Source organism: Argiope bruennichi, chromosome 10, assembly GCF_947563725.1.
Source record: "Argiope bruennichi chromosome 10, qqArgBrue1.1, whole genome shotgun sequence".
NCBI lineage: Eukaryota > Metazoa > Arthropoda > Arachnida > Araneae > Araneidae > Argiope > Argiope bruennichi.
Window position 1 is genome coordinate 38,820,872 of NC_079160.1, and position 25,009 is coordinate 38,845,880.

The window sequence follows — 25,009 nt, forward strand, 5'->3', positions numbered from 1 at the left end:
TAGAATTTCTTTGTGTGTCATGCATGTTTTTGTTGTATTTTGAGTTAAAGAAATGGTATTATATTTTACTAAATCGGATCGGGGGATTATATTTAGATTTCACGCCTTAGACAAGTTTAAGCATTGAGGCGCTCCAGTTCTGTAAAAGCCGTTTTCCTGCAAGTGCTTATATATTGATATGAAGCTAACTATGCTTTTCAGTTTATAGATAAGCGTGCACATTTCTGGGCTATTTCTTGTTTTTACTTAATTATTTAATTTCTTAGTGAAAGTAACAATATTATCATTAGGTGAATACATTTTATTATTTATGATTGCAATTATCTTTAGTTTAGTTGTAGAATTACATTGAACTCTGTTTCTACTTATGTCAAGTGTTTTTTAAAAATGTAATTGATATTAAGAATAATTAATTTTTAAAAACTCTAAACACCTATTTTTGATATCTCATAGAATACTTCTTCTTCAGATGATTACGAATTTGAGAAATTTAGATGTTTCAAGATATTAAAAAGTTTGTGCTATTTCCTATACTAAAACAATAATTCAGTTTATAAAGAAAGAAAGAAAAACAGCGGGAAGTTCTCAACAAAACTTTCTCACATGGTCTCTTATAATAGTACTATCCTCCTCCTCCGCATAAAATTGTAAATCTTGCGTACAGCCATGAATCGTACTAGTACTCAAATTTTTATTTTCAGAGGTCCATATGCGAGATTTATATACTTCATATTATAGTAAAGGAAATCGGTATTTCTATATTTATTGTGTGCATTAGTGAAAAATAGGGACGACGTATCATCTTTGAATCTATTGTTTTTACTGAATCTAATGAGAGACCTTTATCAATTTTTTTTTACTTACTCGTATGTGATGTATAGAGAAAGTATTCTGATTATCAAAGAATTCGAACTTGAGCTTCTATTGAATTAAACCACATTTGACCAGGTTTTAGCCCTCTGAGTTCCAAAAAGACATTTTTGGAAAATGTCCATCTGTATATTTGTGACAAAGAAAACTCAAACACTTTGAGTTAGACGAATGAAATTCGGTATACAATTTTTATACCAAATTTTTAGATTTTGTCAAATTTTGAGCAAAATTCGTTCAGAGAAAATCTGTACAACCGGCTTTTTCGAATATAAGTTAACACAATAACTATAAAACGAAAACAGCTGAATAAATAAAATTAGGTACACAGATTTAACATCTGCAGTGTAGACGCTTCAAATTTTGAGCTAAATGCAACGAGGGATGGGTCGTTTGTCGGTCTTTACATTCAGAAGCATGTAAACGCGATAATTAAAAAAAGCACGGACTTAAATATATAAAATTTGGTATTGGATTTTTTTTTTACTACAAAAGTAGTTTTAAGTCAAATTTTTGTTTCAATCGGAAGGTAAAAACCTGTCTAAAAGAAATTAGATTTTTTTTGTGCTTTTAACCGCATATCAGAGATTAATCGCCAAAAAAATTTGAGAATGATCTCATAATGGATTCAGTAAAATTGCTAAATATTTTATAATATTTCGTAACTATTGTTCACCCTTGCCATGCAAGGTATTCTCTGGAATAACATCTTTACTAGGAAGTAGGCAAGAAAGTTTTGGAGAAATGATTCCCGCTTTTGCAATTAATGCTCACATGGTTTTATTGCACAAGGGCCAGAAAATAGAATATGTATTTTGAACGCCTTTTTTCCGACTGATTGAAACTGATCGTTCATATAGTATTGCAATTCTAATCAAAAGATCATTTATCAAATTTTATTAATTCAAGTCGCAGTACTCTAGACCTGATCGACAGATGGTAAGAAATTTGGTAATATTGCAAGAGTGCTAAAAGTGTATACCAAATTTCATTTATCTTTGTGATTTTGAGTTATTGCCTTTACATGTATGTTCAAGTACAGCCTAAAAGACGACCTTTTCCTTGACATATTTAGTTCCAAATTTGATACGGATTTTGTTCTTAACATATTCACTTATTCAGAGGAAGTCAGATATCCAAGAATGATTTCGTCTAATATTTAATAGAAATCTATAACTTCGTGTTAAGTCCACGTACCGAATTTCACTCTTCTAGCTCAAAGTGATTTTATGTTTATAGGCAGAATGGAGCGACAAGTTCACATAATTTGAAAAATACGTATTTCATACTTTGTCGATTTTTTTACGGAAATTACTATGTATGTATACATGTATGTGTATATAATATGTATGTATGTGTATATAATATGTATGTATGTGTATATAATATGTGTGTAGGTGTATATAATGTATGTATGTGTGTATGTGTATATAATATGTGTGTAGGTGTATATAATGTATGTATGTGTGTAGGTGTATATAATGTATGTATGTGTGTAGGTGTATATAATGTATGTATGTGTGTAGGTGTATATAATGTATGTATGTGTGTAGGTGTATATAATGTATGTATGTGTGTAGGTGTATATAATGTATGTATGTGTGTAGGTGTATATAATGTATGTATGTGTGTAGGTGTATATAATGTATGTATGTGTGTAGGTGTATATAATGTATGTATGTGTGTAGGTGTATATAATGTATGTATGTGTGTAGGTGTGTATAATGTATGTGTGTGTGTGTATAATGTATGTGTGTGTGTATGTATGTAGGTGTGTGTGTATGTATGTAGGTGTGTATAATGTATGTGTGTGTATGTATGTAGGTGTATGTATGTAGGTGTATGTATGTATGTAGGTGTGTATAATGTATGTGTGTGTGTATGTATGTAGGTGTATGTATGTATGTGTGTGTGTATGTATGTAGGTGTATATAATGTATGTGTGTGTGTATGTATGTAGGTGTATATAATGTATGTGTGTGTGTATGTATGTAGGTGTATATAATGTATGTGTGTGTGTATGTATGTAGGTGTATATAATGTATGTGTGTGTGTATGTATGTAGGTGTATATAATGTATGTGTGTGTGTTGAAATTCTTGTACTTGCTGTTTCAGAAATTCTTATTTAAAGAAAAGGTAATTTTTAGAGAAGTTTAAATGCAGTTCTTAATTAAGACAAAATCGTTATTTTCTTGATATGAAACATGTAATACATAGTGTAGAATAAAAAAAAATGTATTACAAAAATTGGGAAACTGGGAAATTCCTTGTTCATAACAAGCTTCGAAGCTTTATGATGTGTCGAAAAAATAGAAAGAACCTATTATCATCCTTATGACTTAACTCATCGTTAGGACTTAAACTCTTGGAAGCTTGTAAATAATTTCGTAGATCATTATAATCATTATTGTATCGCAAATGTACTTATGAATTATTAAAAAATACACTCATTAACTGAAAGTCGAAACAAATAGAAATTGAGAACGAAATGTATTTAAAACTTAAATAAAAATTAAAACTCTAGTGGCTTAATCCTTTAATCCCGCATTTTACCTACTTAATATTTCCTTCATTTCTTCTAACCTTGATTAATTGTTTCTGCTAATTTTGATAATTTATTAATGTTTAACCTCAATGAGAATTTTTATAGAAAACAATTTTTATCAAGCGATTAGTATGTGCAATAAATTAATTTTAACTGCAAAATGAAGTTCAAGGTACTACTTTTAAATTATTTTTCCTGCATTTGTTTCACTCATTTTTTTAAAAAAAAAAAATTATATATCACAAATTGACTACTCAGATCCGCCATTAGGCACACTGAAAAAACTGAATGACCGGACCACCGCTACAGTAACACTGGTGGAAACTGTAGTTCAGTTCTAAGGGCCATTACCGGCTACGGTACAGCCTTTTCCGTAGGAAGTACATCCTGTCATCGATGGGAGGTTGCCAATCCCCACTTTTTTCTGTACCCACCTGGGTGACGAGAACCAACTGCCATATCGGAAGCTACAGATCCTCATTTTTGAAATGCCCCTCCTCCAGTGGGAGATGGAGGGCACTTCAAATTGTATAATTCTTGTTGTACAAAAAACAAAAACCTGTAAAATTCTTGTTGTACAAAAAGCAAAAACCTGTAAAATTCTTGTTGTACAAAAAGCAAAAACCTGTAAAATTCTTGTTGTACAAAAAGCAAAAACCTGTAAAATTCTTGTTGTACAAAAAGCAAAAACCTGTAAAATTCTTGTTGTACAAAAAGCAAAAACCTGTAAAATTCTTGTTGTACAAAAAGCAAAAACCTGTAAAATTCTTGTTGTACAAAAAGCAAAAACCTGTAAAATTCTTGTTGTAGAAGATTAGGAAATTTAAGGCACGATGAATATAAGTAGTCGAGAACGTTCAGTATTATTCATCAGAATATTCCGCAACTTTATTAACTGGTAACTCACTCTTAAACAACTAAAACATTAACTAATTTCATTTGAGTTTCACATTCCCCCTTAAAAGGGAGGATTGTTGCCACCTCATTTCTCTTGAAGTTGAGAAATGGTTTCTCATTGGACGAGAACATTCCATTAGAAGAAATTAATGGCCATTTTCCTCTTTTATTTTGCAGGAACAGAAGAGCAGTGCCGGCGGAGGCGCGGGGGATTCCTTCGGACACAAGAGGAGCAGGCGAGAGACAGCAGAATGTATCTGTCCACCAGGTCAGTTCAACCCTCGTTTGTCACGGGGGTTTAATTTCACTAATTATTCTGTCTCGACCCCCTTAATGTCTTCCACTGACATCCGGTTGGCCGGGAGATGGATGATGACCATTGTCTTGTGAAGACGCAGAAATTAGATATTTTTTTTGTTTGTTTTATTCCAAATTAATTTAGTTTCTAATAATTCATTACGCCTGTTAGAGATTTCTATTCTGTTTTTAAATATAACTCTTAGTAAAATAAATAACAAAATGATAATGAATAACAATAAAATAAAAAAAGAGGGATTGAAACTTTTAGTAGATAACATTCTGACATTATAATGTTTAAGATTTATGTGTATACCTTTATTTTCAAAAATTACTCTTAAAGTGGATTTACACTCAGTCAGTAAGACAACGCATGCGCAAAAAGAGACTGATTTATGTTTTCCCGAATTTCATAAAATAAATTTAGATATTCCATGCTTGGTTATAAATTGCCGTATTGGCATCCCTAACATTTTCTTTTTCACTGCGTATCTTATTAAAATGATGGATGTTTACAAAAAGAAACATAGTAAAATAAAAAGAACGGTCAACATACTTAAATTTGGAAAACTATAGAAAAAAGACAAATAAAATAAAACGCGCACACACGCACGCGTGCACACAAAACCTCGCATCAGAAAAACAAAGAGCGAAAAATGTCGGAATTAATCTATGATAAGGGATTAATTTTTCCACTTCAAAAAATCGCCAAATTCTACAAACGCATGCGAGTAAAGGGAAAAAAATACAATTCAGCGGCGTATTGTTGTCCAGTCGAGACTAGTACCTGCCATGGACCGAACAGCATTTTTCAATCTTTCTGCGCATTCGCTGCCTGCTGGCCAATCTTATAACTGGTCAAGTGTAAACCCACCTTTATTGCATGCAAACGAAAAACGCAATATCATTCGCAAAACGCGTGAATCTAAATCCAGTAACTAATAACAATGTTTACAATTTATAAATTTTCATTTATTTCATTAAAAAAATTTACTCTTATTACAAGTACACAAACAATGCATTTAATATCATACTCAACGCGCTTGAGTGTAAATCCAGTAACTGCAACAATGAAAAATGTTGCAGTTACTGCATTTACACTCATGTGCGCGTAAGAAATTAAAGGGAAATCTGTTACATCGTTGAGTAATTCCAACAAGAATCTGAATTATGCGGAAGTTCGTTCAAACTGAGAATATTGGTATGACTTGGTTAGTGCAATATTCAGTTAGTATTTCATTTAAAAGCTATTTCTTCATAGACTTATAATAGGCAGTAAAACTATGCAAATATTTTTAATCATGTGACGTAATTTCAATGTATATTGTTATTTCATTGTTAAATCCTTTTTTTTTTATTTTGAAAAAAAAAAGGCTGATATACTTATTTCCGCCAATCAATTTCTAATAAAAGCATAATGCACTAATAGATATTTTTTTTAAAAAAATAGCATACAACAAAATTTTAGGCAATGAATATATCGGAGTAACCTTTTTCAAACGTGGCAAATCTGAGCAAAATATTGAACTTTAAAAATAAAGAAAGTCTGAGTTTAAAATATTTCCGATAAACAATACTAAAAATTAATGAGAAATCGGAATGGAAACCTCACGTTGATTTCTGAAAATAAAATCTTAAAAACTATTTTATTTTTTAAAGTAACCATCTAGTTACATTAACTGAAGAACGGGAGGTATAAAAGCATGTTGTTTTTAAAAAAAATGCGAAAAACTTTAATTATTTTAGAGAACATATATATATTTTTATCTTTAGAAAAATTTATTTTTTTGAAGAAACCATTCCGTTACATTATCGTTTCCACAATTTTTGAATCAATACGAATTTTGAGGAAACACGCTTTGATTGATGCAAAATCTGAAGAACAATATTTTTTCCCATTTTCTTTTTTAAAAACTGATTAGTTACCCTTTTTTTTTGTGCGTTTTCTTGCAAGATAATTCTTTGATTTTAAACTCAAATACAATTGTAGACTAGAACAGTTTCTTCTGAATGACTATTTAAGATTTAAATAGTCTTGCTTCTTTAAGCAACTTTCCGAGAAAAAATATTTGCTTTTAACTGAATTTTTCCAATTAAATTATGTCTAACAAATGCAGATAAAAAATTAATTTTTCACAATAAACCTACAGAAAAATATCCAAAGATGCAAAAAAAGAAAACATTCAGTTACGATAATACCTGAACATTTGTTGAATCAATTCGAACATTAAAAATTAGAGTTAATTTTAAAGTTAGTTTCCCCCCCCCCCTTCACATTTTTTCCTTTCACAGGAAACTGATTAGTTACTTTATCCTTTGCACATTTCTTCAAGACCATTATTATATTTTCGAATTCAAAAACAATTTTTGATCGAAGCAATTCCATTCTAAATGGTGATATTATTTTGCCATTTTCAGACCTTAACTTCGGAGTAAATTATTCCACAAGAAAATTTTTTACATCATCTTAAAATCGATGATATGATACCTCCTCAATGATTTCAATTTCGTTTACCAGCAAATTTCATTTCAATATCTAATTTTTTTTCAAAATTTAATAAATTAATAAATAAAGGCAGACGATTTTGAAATAAGGAAATATATGCTGGATATTTCGTTGCTTAGCAACTGTAAGAATTTGTACTTCTTTATTTTTATTTTTTTATTATTCTATTTATTCATTTATTATTATTATTATTGAAATTCTTCTTATTTTAATAGAAGTGCTTAGGCACTAAGAATCAACCAAACATTTAACAAGGAAAATATTTCAGTTTTATTTAAAAAAAAATATTTTTGGCAATGTTTTAGATTGGTTTTAAAAGACAAATTGTATAATATTTTTAATATATTTTATTGCTGAAATACTAAAATTCAAACGAATTTGTTTATAGTTCAATAGGATTGCCAGAATACAAAGGAATTTGAATTGTCTTTCTTTATTTAAATTTTTTTATCGTCAACTTTACAAGTAACTACAATGATTCTAGCAGTATTTACCTATTTATTTTATTTGCAATAGCACGGATATAAAATTAACTTGTTTGCTATTACAACAAACTCGCAAGAAATCCCAAACACATAAAAAAAAGTCTCGCAAAATAAACATGCAACTTCTGCAAAATAACTTCTCCAGCGGTAAAAATAAGCCTCCTCCATAAACTGGGCCCGCAGTAATAATAACAAGGAACATTCCCCTCAAGGCAAACTGCCCTTAGTTTAATAGTAAAAGTCAAATGCTTATTTGAAATTCCTGCTAGCGCCTCTCCATGTGTGGAATTTCAAACGGAATTGCATTGCAGGAAACATCCAGGACACCGTGAAGACGTTTGTGTTCTAAATTCTTGGGTAAGATAAATAGGGACGGAGAAGTCGTCAGAGAAAAGTTTTCGACTCGATTGAGCGTGGGTCAATAACTGTTTCACTTCATGTTGGTTGTCCGGATTGAAGGGAAAAAAATCTGGACGGATAAGCAGTTTTCATTCTTTCTATCTGTGAAATTCGCTGTGAAATTTTCGTTGTTGCTTTAATTTATTTAGAGATTCCATTTCTTATTTTATAGCGAAATTGGGATGTTTTGTCTTCTGGAAATATCTTTCTTTGAGTGGGGTTTTATTTATGTATGAAATGTTCTTTATAAGGATGTATTTGATGAATTAATTTTGCAGTATTGGGACGTTTTGCCTTCGGTACAAAATTTCTTTTTGAGTAGGTTTTATTCATATTTAAAATGTATGAAATATTACTGATAAGGTTTAATACTAGTCAACTGCGATGTGTCGATAAAAGGTATTTATTTGATGTGTTGTATGTTAATGTTATAATAAAGATTTAACTTCACGTTGATTGTTCGGATTGAAAGACGAAAATCCGGAACGATTAGCAAGTTTCATTCTTTCTATTTGAGAAATTTTCGTTGTTGCTTTAATTTATTTAGAGATTACTTTCCTTATTTCATAGTGAAATTGGGATGTTTTGTCTTCTGGGAATATTGAATCTAGGATGTATGAAATATTCTACTATTAAATTTCGATGTGTTAACCCTTTAAAGGGCCATTTTTTTCTAGTCATATTATGTTAAAATATTTTTAGACTTGGAATTAGAATAAGAAAAGGGGTTCATTTAGCTAATTAGATAAATTAAATTTTAATTAATTTGATTAATTAATAATTAAGTAACAAATTAAGACACATCATTTTGTGTGAGATAAAGAACTGAAGCATCTAAGTTTCTGTCTTTCTAAAAAAGTTCTTCAGGAATTTATGCCAACCTACATAATTTCATACAAAGATTGATAAGTTTGGTGGGAAGCATACTTCCCACGGCCCTAGAAAGGGTTAATAAGAATGGGTTTTTTGATGAATCAGTTTATGTAAGTTGCAATAAGATTTATTATTATTCTTTTTATTTTTAAGAATTTGGATATTTTGCCTTCTGTAAAAAATTTCTCTTTGAATGAAGTTTTATCTTATAACTTTATTCTAGCAATTCTTGTATTTCGATTACGATTTGGATAAAATTTTATATTTAGATAAAGTTTAACTATTTAAGTTTGTCTATATAGGTGTCTTTCCTCTCTCTCTCTCTCTCTCTCTCACACACACACACACACACACACACACACACACACACACTCACACACTCACACACACACACACACACACTCACACACACACACACACACACACACACACACACACACACACACACACACACACACACACACACACACACACACACACACCATTTTTTATAACTATTAGAGCCCCTTTCTATTTGCTGTCATGAGGACAATGTCATAAAGAGCCATTTCGTAAATTTCTTTGATACTTGCGTTTCTGCCATAGGATGATAGCCTACTGTCGCCTCAAAATTTTGAGATATGTCGCTATATGATATTATCCTAATACTAATGCATTCGGCCCACATCCAGTAGCAACAATGCAATTATTATGTAAACCAATTCGAATAACATGTTAAACTAAGTGCCTTCATGATTTTTTTTTTTTTAAATGACCAGTTCATATGTTGGTAAGAATGAAAAATATTAATATGTAATCAGTATGTGATTGGTATCTAAATATTTTCTCCGAAAAACACAATTTTACCCCCCAAAAAAACTAATTGCTTCATCACTTTTTCTAGATATTTCATATTTAAAATGAAAAAAGAACGAATAAAGAAATTTAAAGAAAATGAATTTTTCTATGAAATATTTCTTATAAAAAGCAATGCTGTTAAACTGCAATGCGCTGATAAGTTATTTATTTGAAATATCGTATGTAAAAGTTTTAATAAATATTTAACTGCACGTTGATTGTTCGGATTGTAATTAATTGTAAAAAAAAATGGAAGCATAAAATTTTTATATTTTTTTTATTTGAGAAATTTCCGGCGAAGTTTTCATTGTGGCTTTAATTTATTTAAATATTTTTTGTTATATAATTGGGTATATTTTGTGTTTTGCGGAGTTTTATCTCTGGATGGGAATTCATTTTTATTTGAAATTTATGAAATATTTCCTTGATTTAGAATTTACACTAGCAAAAATGTGATGTGTAGATGGAAATTGATTATTTAATGGATAAGTTCATTAATTTTTTTTAAAATTTATATAAAGATTAATGTTTATTTGTAAATCTTTAATACAAATTTATACTTCTTATTCCTCTTTTTGGTAAAAATTTGACAACAGTGCTTTTCTACACGGACAGAAGTTCGCTGTGAACCCAAACTTGCTTAAACTTTTACTTAACCTAAATTCAAATAAAGTTTTGATGTATTTTAGCGACCAAAAATATTGTATCACAAAAAATAATTTTTACAATATTGTAAATTTAAAAAAAAAAAATCCTTTTTTGTAAAATACGTATTTCATTTCCACATAATTTTTCCAATTTTAATAATTTTTTTAAAAAAATCAGTTTCGTACAATATCTGTCAAAATTTTATTGGTATGATGAAATTCAAATTAATTTCATTATTCCATCAAAACATGAAATCGGTTGCTTTTGTCAGCATTAAAAATTAAGGTTTTACAAATTGACTCTGAAGTGGGGATATCGCTTTCTCTTTTATTCCTAGTATATTCAATTTTTGATCTGCATTTACTGCAATTTTTTATCTGAATTTATTTATTATCTGCATAATATTTCGTAGTAGACTAATACAATGAAATCCATACTTTTCAGTATGTTCTTGTAATAAGATGAAATTTTAAATAAATGCATTTCATATTAATAATTCAACTTCAGGAATGTCAATATTCCAGGAGAACAAGCTGGTTGCCAAAGACGATTAGTTATAAATATTTACTGAATGTGAATTAATAATTTTGGACATCATCATCAAATCCATGCAGTTTAATATGGATAGTTTTTAATATTAAAATGAACCTCTCTAACTCTAAATTATTGATTATTACTTCACTAATTTAATGATCTCATAAAATTTTGATCAGTCAACTGTTATTAATTTGATTGCATTAACGTTCTTTTTTGGAGATAAGAGGTGTTATGGGCCCGAACTTGAAACTTTAAATCAAAGTTAGTATAAAGACAATTTGGTTCATCTTGTGAATGCGATCTTGACATTGTAACTGCAGTTCTATACTAGATTTTCATTAAAATCGTTTAACGATAAGGTTTCAAAAATCGGACTGACAAAAAATAAAAATCTGAGCAATCACTGTGTTCACGGCTATGCCTAAAGTCAGCAATTTTTTATATCGCCAATATGGGTGAGATTTTGCATTTAGTAGGGAGTATGTGGGACAGTTTGGGGGAAACCACGCCCATCGATTTGAATAATCAATCTTAAAATATTCTTAGTTAAATTTATTTGAATCTATAAATGCATGTATATTTTTTGGTCCGTCGGCCAGTTTTTGGCAAAACTGCAAGAATGAGTTTGGGAAGTTTAGAAGCAACCACGATACAACCTTACATCTCATACTCTCAAATTTTTATTTTTTAGACCTATGAATAGGTTTCATATCGGTCAAAAATTTCGCTTTGACGGCGACCTCATAGGGCCCCACAGCCTTCTATGAGACCGAGATATTTAAACAGATGCAGCACTGGGACAAATACCTCAACATGAATGGCCAGTATGCGGAAAAGTAATAAGTTGGCAATACTTTCATTTTCATGTCTTATTGTATTTAATTTTTTTAATTGTGTAAAAAAAACTATTTGCATTACTTATTGATGATGTGCAATGCATATATTAACCCTTTCTAGGGCAGTGAGAAGTATGCTTCCCACCACATTTATCAATCTGTGTATGAAATTATGTAGGTTGACATAAGTTCTGACAAATTTTTTTAGTAAATCCGAAACTTAGATGCCTCAGTTCTTTATCTCAGACAAAATGATGTGCCTTGATTTCTTGCTTAATTATTAATTAACCACATTAATTGATTAATCAAATTAAATTTATCTAATAAGCTAAATGAATCCCTTTTCTTATTCTAATTTCAAGCCTCAAAATATTTTAACATAATATGACTAGAAAAAAATGGCCCTTTAAAGGGTTAATACAAAATTCTGAACTTCTTTGCAATCATCAGAATATAATACCTTCTTTACCAGTTAATTGTTTTTGACGAGTGTACTTGTCATGGAAAAAAGTACAATATTTTGCTTTATGACGAGTTTATTCGTCAGGATTAATAAGAAGTGACAATTTGGTTCGAGTTAAAATTTTAATAAAAATTCAAATATATTCGTAAATTTCAAGATGTTTAAAGTATTTTGAGGTCAAGTTGGAAATCAAATTAACAAATAAAAGATTATTATGCTTTGTGCCGTGCTTTGTTCAATATCATTCTCTAACTGCAAATTAAAATAATAAACTACATTTTTGTTTCTTTTCGTTTATATGCAAAAAATGTTAATTTAAGTAAATAAATAAATACGATTATTGAAATTAAAAAAAAAGTCATTTTATTACTACATAATTTCATGTTACACATACTCGATGTTTGACGAGTTGACTCGTCATTGTTAAATTTTTGTGGCACAATTTAGATACGCATTTTCCGAAGAGGTCGAAGAACTGCATTCCATCAGTTCTTTAGTCATTCACACAGCTTTTCAGTCATTAATTCCATTAGCTTAGACAATGAATCATTTTCACATTTCTTATCATTACATCAGTCGTCTTCACATTATTCATAAAATAGCTTAAAGCTTAGTTCAAAAATCAGATTAAAACTTCTGATGATTCCTTGGTGCATATTGAACCCCAGTTATTATGGAATTATAACAAAGTAGATCCACAGGTTCCTAGGATTTTAGTTAACATTTAATATTCCATCAGCTTTCATACTACCCCTGGGATTTCAGGGGTTGGACTCGTCATCGAAACTCGAAAGCTGATTGGAAATTCATTAATTATGCACCTTTAGATGTAGGTGTTCAGTTTTGCCCTTGTGGCTGTACCCGAGCGCATTTGATTTTCATCTAATTGAACCTAACTAAAAAGATTTCGATATTCATTTAGGTACTTTATTTTATTGTTAATTGCCCATTCTATAAATAGTGATTGGTATGAAAAATTAACGTGTTATTGTGTATATTATTGTAATTAACTTAAAGAAAATGAATTATGATCATATTAGAAGTAAAAATTGATATGCAACAAATTTAATGCTGGGTATATCAGTTATCATTTTACCCTACTGTGCATCATGTAAGCATTTGTCTACATGTGTTTAACTCCATTGATAAGCCTCACTTGAATGTTTCAAAGGACAACAATGAGTGCTTGAAAATCCTTTTTTAAAGGTTTCTTTTAATAAATTTTTTTAGAAAGAATAGATAGACGATAATAGCGGCACAAGAATTAGATTTAAGCTGGGAACTGGTAAAAATAACAAGATGACTGTTGTATAAATAGTTCTACCATTTGAAAAATACTATCGTATTATTCTTTTTGCATTGAAAAACATATATTGATAAAAAATGACTTCTAGTTTTACTGTAGAATTATTTTGACGTGGTTTGTGTTATTGAAATATTGCTTAATTCATAATGTAACAGCTTTGTCCTTAATATTTTTTAAAAATCAATGAAAAAAATAGTTTCAATTTTTTAAAAATAATTTTAATAAATTATATGCAGCTATTAAAAATACATTTTTTTTTGTAGAAAAACAAAAAGTCATGCATTCTAAGATTTAGGCTTAGAGAATGTATTCGTCTAGATGGCTATGTGTTAACATTATCTCAGTTCCAATTGTCACAGATCATCTATGAAAGTTACAATATAAAATCTTATGCATATTGGTACTGTGCTTAACAAATAAAAAAAAATCATTCACAGTGCACTTTAGATGCAAATATGTTACAATATTAGAAGTTTTGTTTTCCTTGCATTGGAATATTTTTTTTATCTATAATGTTCACGAAAACTCTAATCAAAATTAATCGCTAAAATCAGATTGACACAAATAGTAATCCACTAACAGAAAAAAAAAAATGCAATGCCAAATACATCATAAAAAAATACTGGAAGAAAATATTAATCGTAACTATCAGTTTGGTCTGTGAAGGGAGAATATAATGAATCGGCATACATAATGTTACGAATCTGTGATGCGGCTTCCCAGCATAGTGGGTTCCATATGAGGTCCCAGAGCTTGGCGACCATTTGGCGACTTGGGCGCCAAAATAGATTATACCCGAAACATCGAGAATTTTCCCTACCCGTCCAGTAGGAACGGAGATACGCCTCGAACGTTCCTGATTGGTTAAGAGGCTTCTAACCCCGCCTCCTAAGACCTATAAAAGGAGCTGCAGCTGCCATGGTGTGGCGGTGATTTGGGTCGTGAACCAGATCGAAGAGAGTTGTCGGGATCGACGGTGAATTGAGTCGTGGACTAGTGGAGTCGAAGAGTAGTCGGAAGCGACGGTGAAGAACTCGTCTTCCAGGGACTAGCATATAAGTATACTGTTGTATGCTGCACGTCTCGGCTGAAGATAATCGTGTTCTGTGCTGTATATAGTTGTCGTCTTTGTGCTGTCCTGTGTGTCTTCGTGCAAATAAACGTCGTTGTTTTATTTTCTACTGGTGATTGAGTGTTCTCCACACCATATAACTTCCACTATCCAAACGAACCCCGGAAAATTTTCGTAACAATATTATTTATGCGTGCTTAGGCTTACTTGCACTCCGATAAATCAGTCAATTTAAGCATAAAGGAACATCTTAGAGTTACTTGATGCCCATACAAAAGTTGGAATTTGCGCATCCATCAATGTCGATGATAAAAAGGGCGTGTATATTTTTAAACTCCACCCAGCGTTACAGACGATAGTGGACGATTATATTGTAGATTATAATAAAATGTAATTCTCTCGAATATCATTGATTATTTAGATGTGATATTGTCTGCATTTTTAAAGTGTGCTGTAAATTATGCACTTTTATTTAACTTGTTTCATGTTGGTAAAAATGGAATTTTGTCAAGCGATTTTTCGTATGTTGGTTTCTTCATGGGTTAGAGATTGGAAATTTTGTACTTTTGCGTATATTTGAAGATAATAAACTAATTTGATATTTTTAGAATTTAATTATTAGTTAAATAATAAATGTCATTTTTATTCAATATGGGACGCGGCTTCAGATTGAATTTGAAATAGGTTTGATATTAGGAATATACATTATTTAACCCTTCGTACTCGGAAAAGTAATCCGATGCATAGTCATTCTCCTCAATGCCTACTTTGTGTAGTGCTCTGAAAAATAAAAATATACATTTGTTTTAAGTTGAATATCTTGAAAAAGTAATGTACATCTTCTTACAACTCTGTATGCAATTTTAACAATAATAATTGAAATAAATAAATAAAACTTCAAAATGATGCACCGTCTTGAATGGTGAGTGAGAGTCACCTTACGAGTGCAGACGGTCAATTATAATTAAATTAAATTTAAGTTGTTAAGGCAATTAAAATAAAAGAAATCAACTTTTAAGAAAGCTAATAAAAAGGAATTATTATAACTATTGTGGCAAATCTATAATTTTTCTTTGCGGAATAAGTCTACTATTATAAAAAAGAAAAAGAATTGCAGATTGAATTAACGGATACTGAATAAATGCTGGGTAAATATTCCTGTCCTTTTTTTTTTTTTTTTTTGACAAACTTGGTTTTTTCGGAATATTTTAGCAAATGAATCCCCAAATATTCAAGAAATCAATATCCCACTGCGGCGTTTGTTCTAGAACATTCAATTCGTTGTCACAGGAAGCTATAAAAACAGAGGCGCACAGACAAGAATAGTTATCGAATCGAGAGAAAGAATTTTTGAGTAAATTGAGTGAATTCTTTCTCTGGAATGTTGATCTTCAGAGAGTTCTGCCTGAACATTTTGTTCTACAACAGTTGTTTACTACTACTGATGATTGTTTACTGACGATTTCCTGCTTACATGTGTGCTATCCATTTGAGTTAATCTACAGAGAAAAAAAAATGTGATTTTGGGAAAGTAAGGTTGAATGGTTCATTATCTCAACACATCACATACACACACGGGTGATCATTCAAAACAAAGCATCTTGCTCCATCGCTTCGTTAATGAGCCCTTAATGATTATTGTTGGTGTTTGTTTTTTAACAAGAATGTTTATAAAGTATGTAAATTAATCAATCACTACCATCAAGGCTAACATTTTTTTTTACTAGTATTGAAACAAATGTTACTTAATTCAGCAGGAAATAACAACGGCACTAATAAACTAATCGAAAGAAAACGGACCTCTTCTTCGAAAACTTTTGCAGAAACTGACTCTATTGAGCTGTTGCTGATTACACAGATTTCTTTCCCAATTTTAACACTAGTGTCTATATTGTTCAGTTTACTGAAAGCATGATTTTAATTATGCAAGTGCGCACAGCTAATGTTTGTTTATTTTATATAGTAAAATTTTATACAATTCCTGTTACAGGAGTCACTTTATCTGACGACCAAGTTAAAAATGACAAGGCTAAGTAGCAGCGAGTATTGTTGTATCATCTCCAATTTCATAAAACGATAAAATAGAGTCCTTAAGTCTGTGGGAATCTTTACTTCTTTTCTGAAGACTCGTGCTGCAAGAGGAATATTTTATATTTAACCATTGTATGTAATTGAAGCGTCTGCCTCGTCAATTTCAGTCACTATCATGCCTTCAAAGCAGACTGTTCAATACGTGTTAACGCAGGAAAGCAATGACTGCTCATTGCCCCACAGGTATGAAAGTATCTCCACTTTCCAAAACGTTTGTCACTGCTTTTCTCCTGCAGTCCAGATATGAAGAATATCTGTCTCATTAATGGTCAGCTGGTCATTTTCTTATTAGATATACGATATGCCTCTCCGAAACAGTTATACATCTTCCTTGATTAGAGGCCGCGTGGCCTTGTGGTAAGGTCTCGGCTTGGGAACCGGAGGACTTTCAAGTTCAAGACATTCAACTGAAGAACCATCTTCAAAGCGGGTCTGGTGCACGTTAAATCCGTTAGGGCCAAACGTCCTCCCTCTGGTGGGGTGTGGAGGTTTGGAGTGGGGATGCCAACTCAGTCGTCTTCGTCATCTGACAGCTGCTCAAAATTATGTGGCCCGTTGCAAAATATCCCTAGTGTTGCTTTAAAAACGGGATGTTATTGTAACTAACTTACTAAATTAACTAATCTTTCTTGATTTTGTTCAGAGCCAAAACACTTTTTGTTCGTGTATTCTGCACGACTGCTAACCTCTGCTCATTCCATACGATACATATATCAGTTCGAATATAACGCTGTGTGAACTTACAGCTCAACTATCTCGTCTTGCTCCATTCTATTCTGATTGTCACTCATATCAATTCATGTTTGCATGACGTAAGTCAAGTATGTTTGCTAGTTTAATAATAAATTCCGGTGCATGTCTTGATGTCGGGGAAAGGCTATGAAGATAGTAAGAGATTGTAAAGGGTGACTCAAAATTAACGCAAGATTTGAATTTGCGGTCATTCGTTCAGTAAAGTGTTGGCAACCCTATTAAAAACTTTGACAGCTGATAGTTTAGGAATGGTAAAAATGTAGCGTTACGCGATAGAACAAAATGCTTTCATTGTTTAATAATATTTCAAAAATAAAGAAAATCTAGCGGCCACAGTTCAAAAATTTGAGAATTGGCTCTATATATCGCGTGATTTAACACCATTGGTTTTCTTTTTATAGGGTAATTTGCATTCACAGTTCTATTTCAACAAGGCCACAAGCATGCATGCATTAAAGAAGAAAATTCACTGCTGCACCAACGAAATGCAGCCACATTTATGCAAGGTGATCTTGGAAATTTTCGACAAAGGAATGCGTATGTGCCAGCAAAGCCGTAGAGGTCATTTCCTCTATGTGTTATTTAATACATAACCGTATCCTGTGTATTTTATGACTCAATAAAAATATAACAATTTAAAGGAAAAAAATTATTTAATTCAAATCTTGCGTTACACGTTGTTCTATCGTGTGACGCTCTATTTTTAACAATCGTACACGAATGGTGGCAAACTCAAATCATTCGCTAATTTTTGGAAGCTCTTTATAAATAAATATCAAAAGAATGCACAATTTCTCTTGTATTTTGATAGCGTTGTCAAAAAACAAGTCGGCCATGACAGACCCCCTTCCCCCAAGTCAATAAACATATCATCTTTCAAATAGTTTGCTCTTTTCTTTAATTACTCACTTATTAATGAAAATTTTTATGTATTTACTGACGTTTACGACATCAGTGCATGTTTATTTTATTTACGGAAGATAATTTACTGTATTCGAATTTTTCTTAATTAGTAATCGTTATGTGAAATGATGGTACTAATATATTGAGAACACTACATTTTTTTTGGAAATTAAATTAATTGACCATTGTGAGTTTTAAGCGCAATATTAATGAACTTATACTGTCAAAAAAAATTAGAGAACTGAATTTTTAAGTACCAAATATTGCTTTTGGTTTTCCCCAAACTCACTTCTAATTTGACTGTACGAATTTTTCATTTTCTTAATTAGAGTAGCAATGTAATCGTTCGATCATTTGTTCCGAAATTTTTGCTTTAATTTAACTTTCCAGGAATGTGTGACGTTAATTAAGTTTAACATTTTGTAAATGGTCTTAAACCTTTTTATTAATGATTCTTCCACAAGAGAATATTTTGAACAAGAATGCTAATGATGATTTAAAGTTTGTTATTCTATAATAATTTCTGATTAACCATCACAGTTCGCTTGCTCTAGAAAATGAATGCTGATTGGTAATGTTATTTAGAATAAGTAGTCAGTTGCTAATATATTTTAAGAAATCACAATTTGTATTTAAAATTCTAATGGATGATTTCTTATCGATCAATTCGTATTCCAAATAAATAGAAATAGAAATACTTTTTGTGAACAATTTGAATCTTCAGATAAAACAATCGTGACACCAATAAAAATCTTTTACTTTCGGTGTTCCACGTACTTTCATGACACGGTGCATTTTGAGTTTAACTTCATCTTATAGTAAGAGAAGTGAATATGTATTTTTGCTAACATCAAGATTTACTAGAGACTAACAATTCTAGTGTCAAAATTTTATTCCTAATACTATTTTTTTTATTCATTGCTACTGTATCTGTTTGCAACGTTTTTTTAGCTAACTCGTTGCATTTCAGTTATTTAGCTCGTTAAATTCTATGCATCAAACTCGTTGAATTCTATGTATCAAACTCGTTGAATTCTATGCATCAAACTCGTTGAATTCTATGCATCAAACTCGTTGAATTCTATGCATCAAACTCGTTGAATTCTATGCATCAAACTCGTTGAATTCTATGCATCAAACTCGTTGAATTCTATGTATCAAACTCGTTGAATTCTATGCATCAAACTCGTTGAATTCTATGCATCAAACTCGTTGAATTCTATGCATCAAACTCGTTGAATTCTATGCATCAAACTCGTTGAATTCTATGCATCAAACTAGTTGAATTCTATGCATCAAACTCGTTGAATTCTATGCATCAAACTCGTTGAATTCTGTGCATCAAACTCGTTGAATTCTATGCATCAAACTCGTTGAATTCTATGCATCAAACTCGTTGAATTCTATGCATCAAACTCGTTGAATTCTATGCATCAAACTCGTTGAATTCTATGCATCAAACTCGTTGAATTCTATGCATCAAACTCGTTGAATTCTATGCATCAAACTCGTTGAATTCTATGCATCAATCTAACTCGAGGAATTCTGTTTATCAATCTAACTCGAGGAATTCTGTTTATCAATCTAACTCGAGGAATTCTGTTTATCAATCTAACTCGAGGAATTCTGTTTATCAATCTGACTCGAGGAATTCTGTTTATCAATCTAACTCGAGGAATTCTGTTTATCAATCTGACTCGAGGAATTCTGTTTATCAATCTGACTCGAGGAATTCTGTTTATCAATCTGACTCGAGGAATTCTGTTTATCAATCTGACTCGAGGAATTCTGCTTATAAATCTGACTCGATGAATTCTGCTTATAAATCTGACTCGATGAATTCTGCTTATAAATCTGACTCGATGAATTCTGCTTATAAATCTGACTCGATGAATTCTGCTTATAAATCTGACTCGATGAATTCTGCTTATAAATCTGACTCGATGAATTCTGCTTATAAATCTGACTCGATGAATTCTGCTTATAAATCTGACTCGATGAATTCTGCTTATAAATCTGACTCGATGAATTCTGCTTATAAATCTGACTCGATGAATTCTGCTTATAAATCTGACTCGATGAATTCTGCTTACCAATCTAACTCGATGAATTCTATTTATTTAAATCGTTCCATCTTATTTATTTAAATCGTTGTAATTTTGTTAATCTAACTCGTTGCAGTTGCATTCATTTATCGCATTGTTATTGCATTTATTTAACTTTTTGCACTCCTATTGATCTAACTCTCGGTAATTGAACACTTTCATATAATCAGGAATAAATAGATGGGCAACCAGTTCATTTTTTGGCTAAGTTAGTCCAAAATTTAATTCTCATCTAGAATGATGGCAATAAAGATATACCTCGCATTTCACATGTCTATTTCGTTGCATTTTCAAGCTGTCGTCAAGATCAAAAATAGGTATCAAATGGTTATAACTATCATTGTTATCGTTACTTAAAGCTTAAGGTAGCACACCTTAGGGAATGCAAGTTTCGTCAAATTCCCCTTCCTTTTATAACCCTCAAAAATCCTATACATATTTTAATTCTTTATATAAACAGTTTTTAAATAACTAATTAATAACAAACTGAAATGACAAAAATTTAATTGCGATGCCTTTCCAGAGAGTTGTTTCCAATATCTCGCATAAAAAATTTTAAATTCAAATTTAAAAGTAAATTTAATAAAATGGTAAAAAATAAAGCACTTTTTCAACATTGTTAAACTTTGTATTATAATATTTAAATAGATTTGTTCGTTTTCTAGACAGTTTATCAACCACAAAAAATTTGAGCCACGGTGATCTCCTAATGAATTTTAATAAGAGCATGAGAAATCTTAAGAATAATGTTAAGAAATCTGAATCATCCTTGATTTTAGTTTATTTTTGGGTGTGATCTTGTAAATGAAATGAAGGCGGGATGTATCGCAAAGAATTTCTGAAATGTCGAGGGTTCCCAAAGTTGTAGGGTCCGTAGGTTTTTGCCTGTTTAACAATTTATCTTTGGTTACTGAGTTGGATGGATCATAGCCCATGCTATCGGGGTTATCGGGGTAATGAAAAAACTGGTATTCTCGTAAAAGCCGTCATCATAGAAGATGTTTCAATTGAAGCTCCAATGCTCCTGTGCCATCTTAAAAAGCGTCCCCAGGAAATATTTGTAACAACTTGGCAGAATCTTTAGTACAGTGGAAGCACTGACCATTCTTATAAAGCACTAAAATTGTAACCACTCTCCTGAACTCGTGAAGAAATCCTGTTTGTAACAGGACGTGGACCATTTCCTTCTTTTCTTCACAGTTTTCTCTTATTAGGGAATGATTTCTGTTCTTGTGGAGAAATCCACTTTGCGACATTCTGGTGGGCCGCTGTGGCTTGTTGATAAGGTCTCGGATTCGGAACCGGAAGGTCTCAGGTTCGAGACGCCACTCCACCAAAGAACTGTCGAGTAAGCTGGTCTGGTGCGTTAAATCTGTCGGAGCTAAATGTCCTCCCGTAGGTGTGGCGTGGAATTTTGTAGAGGGGTGTCGTTTCGCTCAATTGTTGTCCTCGTCATCTGACCGCTATTCAAAATTACGAGGTCCGTACCAAAATAGTCTTTGTGTTTCTTCAAAAACGGGCTTTAATATAACTAAACTGAAACTAAATTGTTAATATAACTAAACTAAACTTTCAACTCTTTCATGGTACCTCAGAAAACCCTCATCTTCGCTAGAAAGTCTTTGGTACAAAAGAGTCTTTAATATTTTCTTTCAAAAAATAATCATAAGTATGATTAAATTCTTAACTGATTATGGCGAATTGCTCCAATTGGATTAATACTTTCAATTTTTCCCTACAATATTTTAATACTCCTCGCATTTTATTCAAAATATATTCTCAAGCCTTGTCAAGTATCTAATTTTTAAAATTATTTTTTTTTCACTAATTCTGTATGCTATCATGTTAATTTTCATCCAGTTTTATTGTAATCTAAATATTTTTATCTTATATTTTATCATTTTTTTCTTATATGTATTCGTATTTTGTCATTTATGTTTCTTTCCTATTGATTAATGTAATTTTTTTCTTTTTTTTCTAATAGTCCACCTAAATTACCAAGTCGGAAAGGGACCACTTAAGTTCTAGAAATTCTCCATAGAACGATAGTGAAAATATCGATATATGTAATGATAATATAAATTAAACTCTAATTGATTCCCAAAGTTTATCTTAATTCAGCCCATATTAACTTCATTCTAAAATGTTATTTCCTGATCCAATTCCACCTTTTAAAAAAATTTAATTGCATCAATTTGCTCTGTAAAAAGTTTTAAATCAGCGGTTCCCACGCTCCAAGTGAAGGGATAAAAATCCGCCAACCTAAGTAAATTCTTTTAAAAGATGCCTGGATTTCCCTATCGTAAATCTACACATATACAGAAATCCCTATCAGAATCTCACAGTATATAATCATGCGGATAAATACTTTGTTCACTATTTTCTCTTTTCGCTCTTGTGTTATGTAGATGTACCTTGCCGTTTCTGGCTTGTACATAAATTATGCCTCCCGGGATGGAATAAAGCGAAGCTTAAAATTACAAAAGTCTCATCTCTCTCTTCGGCCTTCACTCTGCTTCAAAAATATGTTTTACATAAATAATCATTTTACAGTTATAACCTCACTTTTTGTTTACTTTATATATGAGTAAGTTAAAATAGTGTTCGGTCATTTTTCATGCTGATATTTGTAAAAAAATATAGTACGCATTCCTCCTACGATTTTCTCTTGCCATATCTGCTTAAATTCTACCATATTTGCTTTCATTTTGCATAGATTATTCCAATTGCTTCTTTGATCGAATGAATTCTACAGTATATTCAATTTTAACAACCTCCGCTCAATATCTGACTCAAAATCGCTTCATTAGCCTGACATACTTTCCGAAAGCAAAACCTATTTAATAACTCCATCAGACAAACGCTCTTCATTTGAAGATTTCATTATTTCGCTCCCCAGTAATCATACGACTCTGAACAATGTCAACTTTCCCCCTTTATCGTCTGCAAGCTATTGACTACCACCTGCCTCTCCGACCATCCCGTCCAATCGAATACCGAACATTCTTCCTTTTGTTTTAGAACAATCTTTTCTCCGCTTGGGAGGGCTTCCAAGACCCCTATTCAAGCGTAATGACGTAATAAATATTTCAAATTTCTTTTGCTTCTTTCTTGTATGGAAACCGAATCCTTTTCATCCACCCTTACAAAATAGGGGGAAAAAAAATGGACAACCAGAAGGCGTTCCAACGAGGGAAAGCGTTCGAAGTTCGAAAACCCCTCGGCTCACGTGCATTGGCACAAATGCATCTCTTGATTCGTTTTTTGAATGAGGTGAGAAAAAGAAGGAAAAGAAATCCCCTCAACCCCTCTCCCTTCCCTCTTGTGTATAGACTTCATTTGCATGTTGGGTTCCTAATTTCTCTGCATTCTTTTATTCTCTTACCCTAGTCCTATCCCACATTTCTTTTGGGTGCAAATGATTTTTTTTTTCTTGGGGTGTACTTTGTTTAAAGAAAATATTGGATTTCTCTCCCCCCCCTTATTTTTTTTTTTTAGAATTTAGAATTCACAGGCTGAGGGGGGGGGGGTTAGACGTAGAGGTGAGGCATTTGTCGGATTCTCGTCACGGTTTTGTCTCTTGTTGAGCTTTCGTGCGGAATATCTAATTCGAGGGCTTATGAACTGAACCGAAGGCATCAGTTAAAGTACCCCCCTCCCTCCCCCGTTGAATCCGATAGATTTATCGATTTCATTTTTGCTTTTCGAATTCTGTAAGTGCTTCTTTAAGTACCGTAATGACTTCTTGGATGGTATAAACTGACTTTTCGCCTTTGTTACATCAAAATGCCATAAGTCGAAGTTGCTCATACATTTTGTTTGTAAAATATTTATATAAATTCGACTCATTTGTTCTCAAATTATTGTGTGTGGTGTGCAAATTTTGTATGCTATTTTATGTTGCTCATGGTTCAAGTTGTTGTCACATGTTAAAAATGAAATTTTGATACACTTGATGTGACCGTATCGTTTCCAGCTATACTCAGATTGCGTACAATTATTAGCTAGTTGCTTTAAATTTTTTTTGTAAAGGCAAATTTTTGTTTATATACAACTCCTTTTCGGATTCTCTATATGCAATGTGAATTCTTACCAATTTTAGGACCCTGAAGTCGTTCTTTTTACTCCCTCGTGTACATACTACATAAAAACTATAGTAATCCTCAAAAAATTCGAACTCGAGATTGTGATGAATCTCCACGTTTTAGACCTCCTTGTGTTCGAAAAACACATTTATGGAAAATATCCGTCTGCCTGTCTGTCTGTGGCAAAGATAACTCAAATACACTTGGAGCTAGATGGTTGAGATTTGGTATACGGTCTTTAAACCAAATTTACGTATTTCTATCAAATTTTAAGCAAAATACGTATAGAGAAAGTCTGTTTGTCCGTCTGTTCGAACACAAGTGAACACGATAACTACACAATGAAGAGAGCTAGATGGATAAGATTCGGTAGATAGATTTAACATCTATAGTGTAGACGCTTTTAACATTTTGAGCCAAATCTAACAAGGAGTTGGTATGTACTTTTAGAAACATGAAAACACGATAATTCAAGAACGCTATGATTTACATATGTAAAA

At 31.6% G+C, this 25,009-nt stretch overlaps 1 protein-coding gene across 7 annotated transcripts in view; it reads left to right on the forward strand.

The window, feature by feature from the left end:
• Positions 1-25,009, forward strand: part of LOC129988295 (collagen alpha chain CG42342-like) — a 698,930-nt gene that overhangs the window by 54,277 nt on the left and 619,644 nt on the right. For all 7 annotated transcript variants that reach the window (XM_056096482.1, XM_056096484.1, XM_056096486.1 and 4 more), the window contains exon 2: positions 4,491-4,581. In XM_056096482.1, the coding sequence (XP_055952457.1) occupies positions 4,491-4,581 (91 nt within the window). The remainder of the gene's footprint in view (positions 1-4,490; positions 4,582-25,009) is intronic.